The 15,488-nt window shown below is 40.0% G+C and overlaps 1 protein-coding gene across 3 annotated transcripts in view; it reads right to left on the bottom strand.

Moving 5' to 3' along the window:
- Positions 1 to 817: 817 nt before the first annotated feature.
- The window catches only part of abcc12 (ATP-binding cassette, sub-family C (CFTR/MRP), member 12), a 30,230-nt gene continuing 15,559 nt past the window's right edge, over positions 818 to 15,488 (bottom strand). For all 3 annotated transcript variants that reach the window (XM_084721441.1, XM_084721433.1, XM_084721451.1), the window contains 16 exons: positions 14,678 to 14,812; positions 14,335 to 14,431; positions 13,640 to 13,690; positions 12,347 to 12,439; positions 11,595 to 11,698; positions 10,974 to 11,141; positions 10,634 to 10,860; positions 9,805 to 9,942; positions 9,368 to 9,557; positions 8,480 to 8,569; positions 8,093 to 8,282; positions 3,943 to 4,102; positions 3,759 to 3,837; positions 2,923 to 3,036; positions 1,471 to 1,635; positions 818 to 1,383 (listed from right to left, as the gene is read on the bottom strand). In XM_084721441.1, the coding sequence (XP_084577567.1) occupies positions 1,291 to 1,383; positions 1,471 to 1,635; positions 2,923 to 3,036; positions 3,759 to 3,837; positions 3,943 to 4,102; positions 8,093 to 8,282; positions 8,480 to 8,569; positions 9,368 to 9,557; positions 9,805 to 9,942; positions 10,634 to 10,860; positions 10,974 to 11,141; positions 11,595 to 11,698; positions 12,347 to 12,439; positions 13,640 to 13,690; positions 14,335 to 14,431; positions 14,678 to 14,812 (2,094 nt within the window). In that variant the 3' untranslated portion in view covers positions 818 to 1,290. The remainder of the gene's footprint in view (positions 1,384 to 1,470; positions 1,636 to 2,922; positions 3,037 to 3,758; positions 3,838 to 3,942; positions 4,103 to 8,092; positions 8,283 to 8,479; positions 8,570 to 9,367; positions 9,558 to 9,804; positions 9,943 to 10,633; positions 10,861 to 10,973; positions 11,142 to 11,594; positions 11,699 to 12,346; positions 12,440 to 13,639; positions 13,691 to 14,334; positions 14,432 to 14,677; positions 14,813 to 15,488) is intronic.

The raw sequence follows: 15,488 nt of genomic DNA, 5'->3' as shown, positions 1-15,488 counted from the left end.
GTCAGCTGGTGAAGACCAAGAAGTCAAACTCTATTTAACAGTACACTAATAAAATATATCAAACCATACTTTGTATCACATTAGCAAAAGCTAGAAATAATGTCCTGTTATTCGACAGTATTAGACACTTATTAGACCCTTATTATATTTTATTAGAGGGAAATTTGGGTCACATTAAAACAGAGCTTTCACATCCACAGTGGAGTTGTGTGCTGAACAATATTGTGGCTTTTAGTTTTTCAAATCAAGGTCAGTTTTTCTGAGGTTTTTTGCTCCCGACATCTGACCAACCAAACTATCAAACTGCATGTTGTTGACAGTGTTACATCTAATACATCCGACATGGCAGATCACTTGCTTCACACATTTCATCCAGTCCCCTATAGACAAAATATTCCTCTTCCTCTATATTTTTGGTCTTTACTTGGTAGCTCTGCTTCACATATTGTTTTGAAATGGGGACATGCAAGATAGGTGATTTCACTAGTTTACAGTACACTGTTTACTGTCGTAATGTGTCCCTAATTACACTCGAATAAAGGGCCTAATATTGTTTAATAAAGAACATATTTCTAGTTTTTGCCTAAATTGATACAAAGAAGAGGTTGTCACATATTATTAGTGTAAACTATTATGACAAAAAAAGAACTGTTAATGCAAAATCAATAGCCCTACAACCAGTAAAATCAACCAATGAACAACACTAATATCTAATTGTTATTAAAAAAAAAATTAATAATCTTTTTAACTTTTTAAATGAGGCGTGACAATGACAAAAGAGAAACATGTAACTGACTACAGCACACAGCACACAATGTAAATAAAATTTACAAATTTCCATCATTTATTAAGTCCCAGATTATGCTACATTAGTTTACATTTTCCATGTGCGTTTCTTTAATATGATAAAAATGCATTTGTTATTTGAAAGTATAGTGCAAAAGTGCATATTCACAAAACAGATCAAAACTTCACATGTGATAATTTTCAAAGTGGCAGCAGACAAAGACATAGAAAATCAATAAATATGTTTTAAATACAGTGTACATGACAGACCATATTCACTCCTAACAAAAACCTTTTGAAAGAACACTGTTCATGTATTTGTTTCAGCAGACAGCAGAGATAAAAACATGAGTATTTACACAACATTAATAAGCAGTTCAGACTAAAACATGAGAATACTGTGTTATAGTAAAAGAAATGGTTGTGTGAATGAATAAGCAGTGCTCTGTTACAGCTGTTACATTAGTGTATGGTGGTGCTGTGGCGTCACAGGGCCTCTGTGCTTCAGGTGTTCACAGTGTTGGCAGCGCTCAGGAGTGAGGAGAACAGTGAGTCTGGTCTTTGCATCAGCACATCTGGACTGCCTAACTCTGCCGCCTGTTGGACACAACGCTTACTGTGAGTCTGTGGGTTTGGGATCATGCAAACCTTATCTCTGTGTACCTGTGTTTGTTTGTCTGTTACCTGTCCGTTGTCCATGACCAGAATGCGATCTGCGTACATCACAGTGTTGATACGATGGGCGATGGTGAGCATTGTGCAGTCCTGGAAGGCTTCTTTGATGGTGTTCTGGATCAAGGCGTCTGTCTCTGCATCGATGGATGCTGTTGCCTCATCCAAAAGAATGATCTGTTGGACAACAGGAGGGACAGTTGGCATAGATGAAGACTAAAAGATAACAGTAACACTTTCTATGAAGCCCATGTCTATAATGCCTTATAAACATACTTACAATACATTATAATCTACTTTTGGCAATGTACAGTTATAACCTTTCATATATTCTAAGATTCTAAATTATTATATATGTATATAGTGAGAATCAATCAAATATTCATAAGGCCAGGTATTATAATGGTCACTCCCTGACATTTTTTTTTTTTTTGCAAGGATCATATAAGCATATAATAATATGACAACTCTAACCCCTATCCCTAAGCCTTAAAAATGTTTAAGCAGAAAGAAAAGATTAATAGGAATTGTCTTTCTTTTAAAAAGAAAGTACTGCTTTCCAGAGAGAAAGTGCTCCTTTCTGTCTACAAGAAGGAAAGTAGTTCCTCCATGAAACTGCTCACAACAAAGTTTGTGGATTATCTTGAGTAACTGGGTCCTGATTTCTGGAAAGAAATCTGCTGAATTTTTCATGTATGTTTTGGCACTTCAAGCACCACCAGTCAAGTGCCATTGATTAAAGAGAAGGCAGACATCTCTATGGCTGATATCTCTAAAACACAGAAACTCACACCAAAGCAACCTAGAATGGTAAATAGCACTACAGGTAAGAGGCAGAATATGTATTTTGGGGTTAACTGTTCCTTTAACTGCCCTTTTCCTTAAGTGAGAGACATGAGAGGCAGGGGTAAGGCTAGGGTTAATTCATTAGGAAATTTCATTACTTCACTTAAAGCACCCAGTGACCAGCTATATAAACTTCTAATCACATTATAATGATTATAGTGATTATAATGCATTACAGTACACTATGATCCCTTAAAAAAGTCTCAGTTAGTGATTAATAATAATAGTTAATAATATAAAAATATGACCTTACAAAATGCTAAAATGTTTTACAATATGATTTGATTACTGCAATATAGCAATTTAACATTTGTTAATCCTTATAACTATAATTATACAGTGCTATAAACCGATTATAAATGGATTGTACATATCTTTATGACACATTATTGACATACAAAGTGTTACCAATATCACACAGCAAGTAGTCATACTGGAAAAAAGATACTGGTTGTGTTCAGGTAATTGATGCAAATGAAAACAGCAATTACAAGTGGTTACTTAGTTTGATTGGTATTGTAACAGAGATCTGTGGTAGTAGTTACACAGTGGCTGTTCAGCAAACTTATAAAGTGTGTATATCAAAAGAAATCAAAAGAGGTGGATGTATGCACCAACCTTGGAGTTGCGGAGTAGTGCTCTTGCCATACACAATAGTTGTCTCTCTCCTACAGAGAAGTTCTCTCCATTCTCCAGCACTGGGGCCTGTAGTTTCCTCTCCAGTCTTACGATCTGAGGAAAAACAACAATACTCAGAGCACTACTTCTATTACTGCTATTAACACTTCTGAGGGTAACCGAGACTGACATTAAGCAAAGATCCATTAAAAGAATAGTTGTAACATTTTGGAAAATACGCATTTTCACTTTCTTACTTACATGTGCAGTGGTGGGATGTACTTTTACTCAAGTACAGTACTTAAAGGGACAGTTCATCCCAAAATCAAAAATATTCTGGCCTGTAGTGCTATTCATCTCGATTATTTTGATGTGAGTTGCATGGCTTTGGAGATACCAGTCATAGAGATATCTGCCTTTTCTCAAATATAATGGGACTAACTAACCAAACTGCATTCATAAGGTGCATTTTTATGAGTGCTTTTTGATAGAAGTTGATAATACTTCTATAAAGGATCTGAATACTTCCTCCATCACTTCTAGAGTTAATATTATATGTAAAAATAGAGGTTCAGTGACGCTGCTACACCACTAACAGGACAAATACCAGCACCACTAATGCATCTTTCATGCAGAAGTTTCAGATAACATTTCAAGTCAAGATATGAGTCATAAACAGTTGTTGTGTCTCGAAGCATTGTGTCGAAATAACTGATGTCAGATGACAACATTCTTGGTAAAGGTATCAATGAAACTAATAGAGCGAGAAAAAATAACCACATGCTGCAGTGAAAATGTTATAATGTCCTGTGCTTCATATTGTGCTGCTAACATACTGCATCCTTCATGTAAGTCTTGTCCAGCGCCGCCCAGATCTCCTCATCAGTGTAGTTATTGAAAGGGTCCAGATTGTACCTAAAGGCAAACACATCATCATTGCCGGTTAACATGTGACGGACTTACCACAGTGTTAACAATGTGCGTAAACATGAAGATCATGAAGGGCATAGTTATGGTTACCTGACGGTGCCAATAAAAAGCACAGGATCTTGGGGGATGACAGACAGTTTGCTGCGCAGATCTTGCAGACCAATGGCCATAATGTCCACTCCATCTATCAGGATGGTTCCTGCTGCTGGCTCAACCAGCCTGAACAGAGCCACGCCTAAAGAGGACTTCCCTACACACACAAAGAATAGTAACCCTACTGGTTTATAGAGGTAGGGCTCCACCAGCATCCTACAGGCGTGGCTTAAGAAAATAAAATTTACATTTTTATTTGCACATTTAAACCTGAAGCTGCAGCTACAAACCATGGTGGTCAACATTCGACTAAACCTCACTCTGTTGCTGAATATCACACTGCAACTGTTGTCACTGTGTGCCAAAGCTATGTCAAATTGTGTGTGTTCAGGTGTAAGATGATGGTGCTGAATCTGCCACATTAACCTCAGGGAGAGTAACTGATCGCTTGTACATGACTGACTGAACCTGAATTAACAAGGTCTATTACCTATTTATCAAGGATGATTTATGGTGTTGATTTCAATTGCCAGCAGACAGCGCCATGGATGTAAATATGGACGCATTATAAATGTAGTAATTCTTCATGATTGATAGAAGACTAAAACAAAGAGAGACCCAAAGGTTGCTCTCTTGTTTTCCTTCGCATTTTTGGCTCTCTTCTTGCACTCTTGTTGACAGAACACTGTCTGCCCTCAGGCCCGCTTCATTCACTCAGAGGCCAACTTGCCTCCTTGGTTAGGAATTCAACTGAATACTGAGCACACTGAAAACCACCAGAACTAGTGCTAAAGGCACTTGGAATTTCACAGTTCTGAGAGAAATTTGACTTAAACACTTTTGTTAAATAATTGTGGAGACTCTCAAAACTAACCAAGCAAACTCAGGCATGCGTAAATAGATTAAAAAAAAAAAAACTACAAAGAAAAGCAAACAAACACATAATGACCATTAAACAACATTTTACAAATCATGAAGTAAGCAACAATTATCCCCAACTAAGCACAGTACCGTTTCCACTGCCCAGACTGCTCTAAAGGTATCCAGATACAGATCCATCCTGCACCCCTGGCCTTTTTTATCTGGAATTCCAGACAGCTGGCTTGGTCATTGTAAACAAAGTTCAAAAGAGTGTAGGAGTGTGTTTTCCTCAGCTGGTACTTAGGACCACAAACGCTTAAATCCAAGTTCCTCTACTGTCTGGGTTTATACAAATTAAGGCTGCTACATCATCCCTCACTGCTTTGTTTGATACACACTGGTTCTCAGTCAGTCACTCTATGTTCATAGTTGTCATTTAGTCGTAGGAGCTGATCTAGAGGAGTGGCATAAGGTGGTGTTTGCCACCCCTAAAAGATGCCTTGCCAGCCCAGCTTTGGACGATCTAATTTTAAAAATATATCTGAAAAGTTTTGGCTGGTCGGGAGTTTGCAAGCGAAGCTCCAATGTCCAAGTGCAAGTGAATACAACAAGAGATGATGCTCCCTATAGATCACACATGTCAAACTCAAGGACCCGAGCCAGACCTGGCCACCATATGGACTGTGATCTGGTAATACACTTTGACATGTCCTGGTAACATTCACGCACCTTATCCAGCATCTCCTCTTGCATGGTGGCAGGGATAACAAGACTGTCGACTTTCATCAATAGTCCATCTACAACTAGCAGGTCCTGGTGAAACTGCCAGTATGGTTGAAGCTCTGGGGCAAGAGCCTTTCTGTCAGGCCATCCTATTTACAGGATGACAGGGTCTTTAGTCATCTTCAGACATCATCTGTGTCCTTTGTGTTCCTGATCTGAACCACCCACATCTCTGATGCAGGTGAGTGGCATTTGGCATCTTCCCCCAGCTGCATATCCTCTGCTGTTGGAGGGGCTTGGAATGGGGCTCTGGACAATGCATTGGCAGTGACAAGATTCTTACGAGGAACATACACAATCCTGTATGTGAAGAGGAGCAGTCGCAGTCTGAACCTCAGAACCCGAGGGGGGATTGTCAGGTGCTCTGCTGTTCAGCAGATACATGAGGGGTTTGTGGTCTGTCTGTATGAGGAAGTCAAAGCCCGCTGCTACATGCTTTCCCATGCCCATTCACCGTTTGACTTGAGTAGGTCCCTTATTAGCTGTGTGAGCTCTGTGACACGGGGTGAGAAGTTTTCCCACATAGTTTATCATGCCCAAAAATCTTCTTACACCAGCAGTGTCCTTGGACGTGGGCATCTCTGTGATTGCTTCGATTTTGCCAGGGCCCACCTCTATGCTGCGTACACTGATGACGTGGCTCAGGAATGTGACCCAATCCACAGCAATCTGGCATTTGTCATTGAGCATCAGCCCCTCTTTCTAGAGTTGCACTTGGCACAGCCTGTGGTCATATTGTTCACAAGATGACACAAAGACCAGAATGTTGTCTGCATGACAGACAGTTTCTTCCAGTCCTGCCGGCATCTGGGTTAGCTGCTTCTGGAAGTGGTCGGGTGCTGACGAAATCCCAATTCTATTCTGTGAAAGCAGTACCTTCCAAAAGGCATGACGAAAGCGGTGATTGGGGCAGATTCTGGGTGTAGGGGCACAGAATGCAGCTGTGCATCAAGTTGTTTGATGTCTGACAACAACTCCTGAGTGCTGTCTACTGGGCTCAGTAACTGCAGCAACTTAGTTGCTGGCAGACCAAGCAGAGGAGTGACTAACCTTTGTATTACAAACTCAAGTTGTGTTATTGTTCGGATTTTGTATCCTATTAAATTGGCCTATCACCTTCAAGAGTTGTTGCTTGGCTCACGTAGCACTCTGGGGAGTATATCATGTTCTACTTCTGAGTGGACAGCAGCTGGAATGGCTGTCACCTCTGCCCCTGTGTCAAGTTTAAAAGCCTTTTTTTGTCCATTCAACTTCAGTGTTTTCTTCCATGTTTTTGACTTACTGCCCATGGACACCTCTGCTAGGAAAACAGTCTGTTCTTTCTGTTCCTGGATTGCATCCACTCTGTCATATTATTAACCAAACGGTTGCATAATGGCCTTTCTTACGGCATTTTCTGCACTCTGCATCACATGCAGCACAGTTGTTCAGGGAGTGCACTGGTGCTTTGACAAGCTGTGGCCAGTCTCTTCATGACCTCAACACCATCTGCACATCCTGGGAGTCGTGCTTTTATATTTCCTTCACATTTGTCTTTTTGTATTTTATGTGTGTGTGAAACAAATAAAACTACTGCACATCAAATTGGGAGTAACTGTTGAAACACAAGGTCTTTGACTCTACAGAGGAGTAAACGGCTTCTCATTTCTGGCTGATGACCATGGATTTTGTTTGGGTAAAATAATTACTTTTGCTGGCAGTTTTCATAAGTGGAGCTGGCTAATGTAAGCTAATGCTTAACCTTCTTGTCTGAGCTGAAATACACTCATTAACATGGGGAAAAGGAAGCACAGACATTAGATTAAGTGCAGTCGTCTTTGAGATGGTCATGCAGCCAGACCAGCCACACCACAATCACCCCAGGAAGAAAGTGGGGAAACGAGCTAATATAACGCAGCTTAGACCAAAGGGAGCCAGAGAGAGATGCATCATCATCGGCTCTCTTTGATCCTGCACCAGCCCACATGCTCCTCCTCAAAGTGCCCACATAACAAACCACAAGAGGTTGGCAAATGCAGTGGTAACATAAGTTTGGCTGGAGGCAACATTACTGCAGCTAGCAAGTTAGCACGAGTTAGGCGGACATGATAATGTTTGCAGCTTACATTAGAGCAGATAAAAGAGGTGCGGAGGTTCCCCCACACTGCTGAAGAATTCCAGGGCTGGACAGGCCTACAGTGCCCTAATTACTGTTGCTAAGATATGACTGAAGAGTTGCTTTGCACAGGAGGGCCTCAACGAAGGGTCAGTTCCTTTTTTCTCTACTTCTAAATAAATTAATTTCCATAGTTGATTTATACACCTCCTGACTGATCAACAAGAGGGGTCATCTGTGTTAGTATAGCTGACCTTGAGATCATCTCTAAGGATGAGTAATTAAAGAGGTCATTGTCCCAAACAGAGCTTATTTTTCCCTACATATTTTCGAGGGAGGATAAATATTTCCATATGTTTCTTCCACCAATCATTTTAATATGTTTAAATTAACATTTTCTAAACTTACCAGAGCCTGTTCTTCCCACAATGCCAAGCTTCTCTCCAGCTCGGATGACAAAATCGAGCCCGTTCAGGACAATGGGTGTGTTCTGCCTGTACCTCATCTTATAGTCCTTGAAGGTAATGGCTCCACTCTTTGGCCAGTTCTCTGGAATTTTAGCCTCCTTTATGTGTCTTGGGGCCTCAGACTCACAACCCTGTACACAATAAATAACAGCTGCTTTGAATGAGTGGGTAGGAGGGGTGTCACATGATAATTACCTGCACAGTGGAAGTCGTTGGCCTCTTTCATAAAACACACAAATAGCTTTAGCAGGTGCCTTTCTTGAGTAGTCTAATGGACCAGGGCTGATGGTTGGATTGATGGTGTCATTTTTCTGAGGCAGAGTCTAACCGTGATGTATTCCTGCAGCCGCTCCACTGAGTTGAACCTCGCCTCCACCTCTGTCGCCTGTCTCACTACGTACTGAAGCATGCCTGTCAACTGCACACATAAACACAGTATGTAAGCACACATGTTGCAGTTGCTTGCAATCAGAGCCAGCTTCTTGGGGAGCTTATACAAAATGTTGTTTGGGGGGGGCCCTATTTTGTGAAACTATAGTGGGGAATTCCAAAACATCTAAGGTGGTCTGGGGTATGAATTTAACATTTAAATGCATTAATCTTGTGCACTTTGAGAGGAAAAGAGAATAGAACTGGAAAAAACACTTTTAACTCATTTTTTTCCCCTCAAATACAAATCAAGCATTTCAAGTTAAACCCTTGAAATTGAACCCACAGAAAATGCAAAGAGTTGCTGCATTTTCTGAAAAGTGTTTATTCAAACATCAGTCTAACTATTTATGCTACTTCCAGACCACATAAAATGTAATAAAGTCAGCAAAGTTTCCAAAACCGATCCTTATATGAAAAATATATTTAAACATTGTTATTGAAACGTATCCATTCATTAACTAACACCTCTTCTGTCTGAGAATGTTTGGAAATAAATACATTCATAATACAGTTTTCCACTAATTTGGGTTATTTATCTTAGACTACAAAAATAATGGTAACAGCTAGCTGCTAGCATTTTCACAAGGTGTGTTCACATGAATGATCCCCTGTAGTGACATGACATGTGACAGAGCTTCCCCACTGATCTCTGGACTTAAAGTACATGGCTTGGGGCCCCCTCTGTGGATTATGGGTCCCTATGCAACCGCATAATATAGATATAGCAACAAAAGGCTTTGCTTGCAATCCCTCACCCACTCATTCATTTGTTGTCCAAATTTACCTGTATGGTGTAGGACATGGCCAGGCCTTTCAAAGCTGGACTAATGATTTCATCATTGCTGAGCACTACGAACAGAGCCACCATCAATGTCATTGTTGCAGCCATGAAGTCCAGCCAGAAGGAGAGCCAACGTGTACCAGAGTGGAACAGGAAATAGTGGTTGGAGTTGATGTCATTCAGTGACTTAAACCTACAACATGACAAGGACAGGCCAGGGTTTGTGAACAATATGTGACCTTACTGATCCGTACAACAGTGTTTATAATGCAGACCAGGACCAGAGACAGTAGAACATCTGGTGTTTTTGCACTGCATGAATGTAAAGCCGAGAAGAATGCAAAGAGAGCAAACATGGTCAGCAAGCCTGAAAGGTCAGCATGCAAAATGAATATAAAGAAATATCAAGTATTTCTGATTAAGAAACTCTGGTGTCTTACAGTTTTATGTGGTTGTCTCTGATGTTGTAAGCATGGATGGTGCTGAGGCCCTGCACAGCAGAGGTGGTGAGAGAGATGCAGGGAGATCGACTGATGTTCTCCATCCTTTTCATCTGACGGATACTCCTCTGGAATATGCTGCACAAGATTCACAACTGATATTCAGTTTCCCTTAAGTATACCTCTTTAGTATGTTGTTATATTCATACAAATTGTTCGATGAAAATCTGAATCTTGCAAGTTGTGGTATATAAGTCAAATAAGAGTTCATCAAGTGCAATAATTTTGATTCTGTTTTGATGTTTTGATTCTAGTTATCGTAACTAAAGTACATATGCAAATCTGAATAATAATGTTAAATTTGACAAACTTCAGATAGCATTTTGAGTTAACTTCTTAACCTGAGTTGACAAACCAAATTAGCACTTGGTTGAGTAAACTCAAAAATGTTTTGCAACTGGCTGCTTTATTTTTTCAAGTTTTTTTTTTTAAAGATCCAGGGAGAGCAACTGATGTTCTCCACCCTTTTCATCTCATGGGTGGAGTACCCATGGAATATATTGCAGAGGAATCACAAATGATTCCTCCCTTAAGCATACCTCTATATTATGATATTATATTAATGTCTTAAAAGCTTAAGACATGCCACAATTTCAATAAAAGTCTACATCTTGTAAGTTACATCAATATTATCAAATTCACTAAGCATGTAATCAATGCCATTAAGAAGAATACCAGATGATGAACTGCTATGATCCTATTTCCCTGTACTCTGCCTGAGAAATCTATGTTAAAAATCTATCTGTGGACTTAACTGGTATCAACTCACAATAAGACAAGGGTGAACAAAGCTCCCATAATAACCACAGCTACCAGCATTGGGGGGAAGACAGCGGAGATGATGATAATGGTGAAGGTGACCAACAGACAAAACTGCAAGAAAGGGTCCATGTGGAGGGGAAGCACTATGTCCACCTCCTCTTGATCTTTGGAGAAGCGGTTGAGAATGCGGCCGGTTGGTGTTGTGTCAAAGAAATGCATGGGACTGGCAATAATCTGAGAAAGGAGAACAAAAAAATCTTTATCAGCAGCTAATTGGCAGCTACTCTCAGTGTGAATGTTTGATTGTACAGTAAATATAAGACTGGAAGTCTTCCAGTTCACATTACATTCTTGAACATGGTGTCGTGGAGTTTACAGGCAGCATTCAAGGTGACCCGAGTGTAGAAGAAGCATTTGATGGTGGCAATGACCACCATAACAATCATCATCACGCCATAGATAAGCTGGTAGAAGTGCAGGTCTGGATTTTGTGAGATGTCGGCCTCTTCTGAAGTCTTGTTGACCATGGAAAACAAAAAGAGAGAAAATACATGAATTTCATGCTGTTGTGAAGGTTGTCACCATATACTGCAGTGGCAACACAGGCTGTTTACCGTGAACTATTTGCTGCTCTCAGACTGTCAAACATCACTGTAAAATAAAGTTGTCACATTTTCAAAGCAACTGCTTCCACTACATGTTTTAAAGTTTTGAACCAAACTTTTATGTTTTGACATAAACCAAACAAAGTATTGCTGATCTATACTCTTTTGTTGAGATAATTTACTTGGCTGCTTTATATAAACTTGAATCTTTGGGGTTTAGAAACCCCAAAAATCTGTTTTTCAATTCATTTTACATTATTTACCTTCACTTCAATGGGTGTTTGTGTGTGTGTGTGTGTGTGTGTGTGTGTGTGTGTGTGTGTGTGTGTGTGTGTGTGTGACATAGAGAAAGACATTTCTCACCCCATTACCCTGCCCCAGCCAGAAGCTGAGCCACCAGTTGCTGAAGGCGGTGGATCCAATCATCAGGACGATGGTCATGATGGTGAGGAAAGTGAGGAAGTAGCCTGCAGCAACACAGTCAACCCAAACATCATCAGCCAGGTTTGGTATGTGATAAGTAAGGGATAACGTACAGCGAGCAGGTCATTTCCGCAAAATAAATTCCAACAGGGTGATGCAGGACCTCTTGAATCATCCTGAATGGGTTTATTTCACAATAATAACCTACTCACTGTACACTAGCTCCCTTATTCCATGGTTATTACCAGAAAAAAGAAACAATTTGACACAAAATATTCATTTTAAAATGATGTTATTGATTTTTTGCAAAAGTGCTAGTTCACTGTATATTACCTGTTTCTTACATGGTTATGTATCAAAAAACAATAATTTGACACAAAATATATTGTGACATATACATGATTTTAGTGATTTAACAATGATTTTATTGATCATCCAGAGTCTATGATCAAAACTGTGTCCATAACAATGGTCTGTTATACATAGTCACAGTCTGCTATACAGACATAGGAGACCTTAGAATGCTGTAATTATCCAATCAGAATCGAGTATTCATGAAAGCCATGTAATAATTCTGTATTATTGCATAGAATCATGCCAGTGCATGCACGTGTATGTGTGTGTGTGTGTGTGTGTGTGTGTGTGTGTGTGTGTGTGTGTGTGTGTGTGTGTGTGTGTGTGCTGTATTAGACCTCCAACTGCCTTGCAGTATCGGTGGTAGACTCTCCAGGAGACGGCACCTTCTTCAGAGCTCTCCTGACTGACCAGCTGATCACTGACAACAGCTAAAGCGGAGGGAAAGGAATTTATAGAATCAAAGCATGACTAAAGTCATTTGTATCAGCCTGTCTCCTGACCAGTTGGATTGTGTTGTCATAGAACAAGAATTGTAAACATGTAAAATGATCAAAATAGTTGTGTGAAATAGTTGTGTCTATGGAGTTATTTTGACAGACCGTTTGCCCAGAGTGTAGGATCTGGTGTTTGAATCCTTAAAGTGATAGTTCACCCAGAAATGAAAATTCACTCAATATCTACTCACCCTGTGTTGATGTGAGGATGGGTGAAGATCCTCCAGTTCACAAAACACTCCCGGAGCTTCGGCAGAAAACAGTGATCAGATCAGAGCTGAGTGTACACGACTGAAGCGCAAGATGGGCCTCTCTCAACTTTTACTTTGTGGTCTGCGGCTACATGTGGGTCTGTTTGAGCTGCGGCTGCCTTGTCCATCCGTCATAGTTCCTCATTAGTATATTCCGGCTCAAACAAATATGGCTGAGCAAAGAAATGATGGTCGTCTTCTATGTCGAAGTTTTTCTTCTTCATTGTTGAAAGTTTGCGAAGTCAACTGTGCATGTAACATGTCATTATTTCTGAGCAGATCTCTCTCTGTTGTCTGAGTCGATTCCAGCCAGCATGTAAACACAGGTGTGAAGGTATTGCTTGCTATCTTCACCCATCCTCACATCAGCACAGGGGTGAGTAGATGTTGCGTGAAATTTCATTTTTGGGTGAACTATTGCTTTAATATGACTGATGTAACTGTGGTTTACTCGTATTGACTCTTTCTTTCTTTTGCACTCACACTGACAGTAGCAGAGGTCTCTGAAATTTATGCATTAAAAAGACAACTTGCTGCACAAAAATTGACCAGATTACAGGAAATAAAACATCTGACATTCAAAATCTCATGGGGGAGATCCCAAGACCCCCTGCTTGACTTGTGCTCCTGTGCCTGAGGTTGCTGGCAAGGTGTCCCTTATTTTTCCCCATTGAATTCTATCCTTAACCTGAGCTGACAAAACAAATTTGAGTAAACTCAAACTGTAGCTGGTTGCATTCCAAGGATGAATTTGATTTCCTTGTTCAAAAGGGGTGAAACCATATGAGCCTGACCTCTTTGCAGATACTGTTTACATTACATCTGACCCAGCCAATCCTGCACAAGCATCAGCATTACAAATTAATGAGTTTTGCAGACTTACATTTTTGGTCAGCTGTTGTTCCATCATTGTTTTCATCTGACATGTCAAATGCTGAAAGGAAGCACAAACGGTGGGGGTGAATATACATAAAATAGTGAGAAAAAAACTTGCCATCTCTCTACTGTAGACTCTAATACAAGTATAAAAATGCTAAAATATTACAAAAATTCCAGTATATTGTCAGAAATTCAGGTTTGTTACTCTTCCTGTCTTACCCTGTTTTGCAAAACTTTGTGCACATTCATCTTACATTCTTAAATCATATATGTTCTTTTTTGTTACATATTGTCCCTTTGTTACTCCAATGGGCTGCTGGAGTTACCTTTTACCTCCTACTGGTTATATATTGGCTCTTTTACGAGGTCTCACTTTTCAGGTGACACTTTGCTCTCCAGGCAATTAAGGAAAATTAAAATAGCATGCTGTAACCTGTGTTATAATATCCCTGTGTTTACAGTCTGTCACTGCTTTTATGGATCCATAAATCCTTACAGGCATGGACTTATTTACACCAGTTATAACAGAAGGTACTACACTTCAGACTGCTGTGTCTTTGTACTCAACTCCGCAATGAACTCCAGCCTAATTTTTTTATCATTTCAAGTTCTCTAATGATGAATTGAGACATATTATATTACCCAGTATAATGTATTGTGGGTCATGACACTAAAACTTTTGTTTTTTGCTTTTCTTACCTGGGTTCACTATCCCACTGTCTGTGCGATCTCTTAGCTCCACCTCCTTCAGCTGGTCAGAGTCTTGGGGTGACACTTCATCCTCCTCTTTCTGAATCTGTAAGCAAAAACACATTTATACTGCTTAGTCTGGGAAAGGTGAAAATAACTAACCTTCACCCTATAGTAAATGAGGAAACTGCCTCTGAAATAACAAATAGTAAGACATGCTGTCCCTTGTTTCAGAGCCCACCTTTTTTTTTATTGTTTTTGAGCTAGTAAAGCAATAAAGGAGTGGTGGGAAACTTATACAGCAAGTAGCACCACAAGGAAGTTTTGTTCTGTAGGGTTTTCTATTATTTACTTTGGACTGCTCCATCTGGTAGTTGCTGATGAGCTGAGCGTAGCGTCCGCCGGCTTTCATCAGGGCCTGGTGGTCTCCAGCCTCCCTCACCTCGCCATCCTCCAGAACCAAAATGTTGTCACAGAACTCCAGATACTGTCAGACACATGTGAGGAGAGCCACATCAATGAAAAAGGCCCAGCACTATGGCCAAACACAACACAGTCTAAACAGCACGCACATGTCCACATACCTTTATGACATTTGGCAAATGCTTTTAATTAGAGTGACGTACAACACTGCTCACAATTCATGATTATATAACACCAATGACAGCAGTCAGACACCACTTCTGTGAGGTATCTACGTCATTTATTTGCCATTAAACAAACAGCTACACAACGAAATGAGAGATGGGGTGTGTTATTTAATCTGCTTTTACTCCAGGCTTTACCACAATCAGATGGCATAGATCTTCTAATCTAATCTTCTGTTTTGTTTTGTTTTTTTCAAAATATGTTAGAAATAAGGATGGCAAAAGAATTCTTCCTTGAGGGCTGAGGTTTTACCAAGAAACCATTTACTTAAAAATAACCCTTTTTTGCAGAAAGGGTTTGTCAAGAGTTCTTTGTAAAACTAAGGGTTTCATCTAGAACACACTGTGGGATTTCTACTGTTCTGCTGATCTCAGCCTCTTTAATCCTTGTATCTATTAGAGTGTTACTTGTATATTGCCTTACTTGCACTCTTTAAATACTTTGTTTTTTAATTATTTATGGCTCAATCCCGGACCCAAGTACCAGTTTCGTACCATAAACTGTAAAGGTGAGCT

Source organism: Lutjanus erythropterus, chromosome 1 (assembly GCF_056507025.1).
Source record: "Lutjanus erythropterus isolate fLutEry1 chromosome 1, fLutEry1.hap2, whole genome shotgun sequence".
NCBI classification, from domain to species: Eukaryota; Metazoa; Chordata; class Actinopteri; order Lutjaniformes; family Lutjanidae; genus Lutjanus; species Lutjanus erythropterus.
Note: the sequence above shows the minus strand (reverse complement) of the source record. Positions and strands in the feature narration are given on the sequence as shown.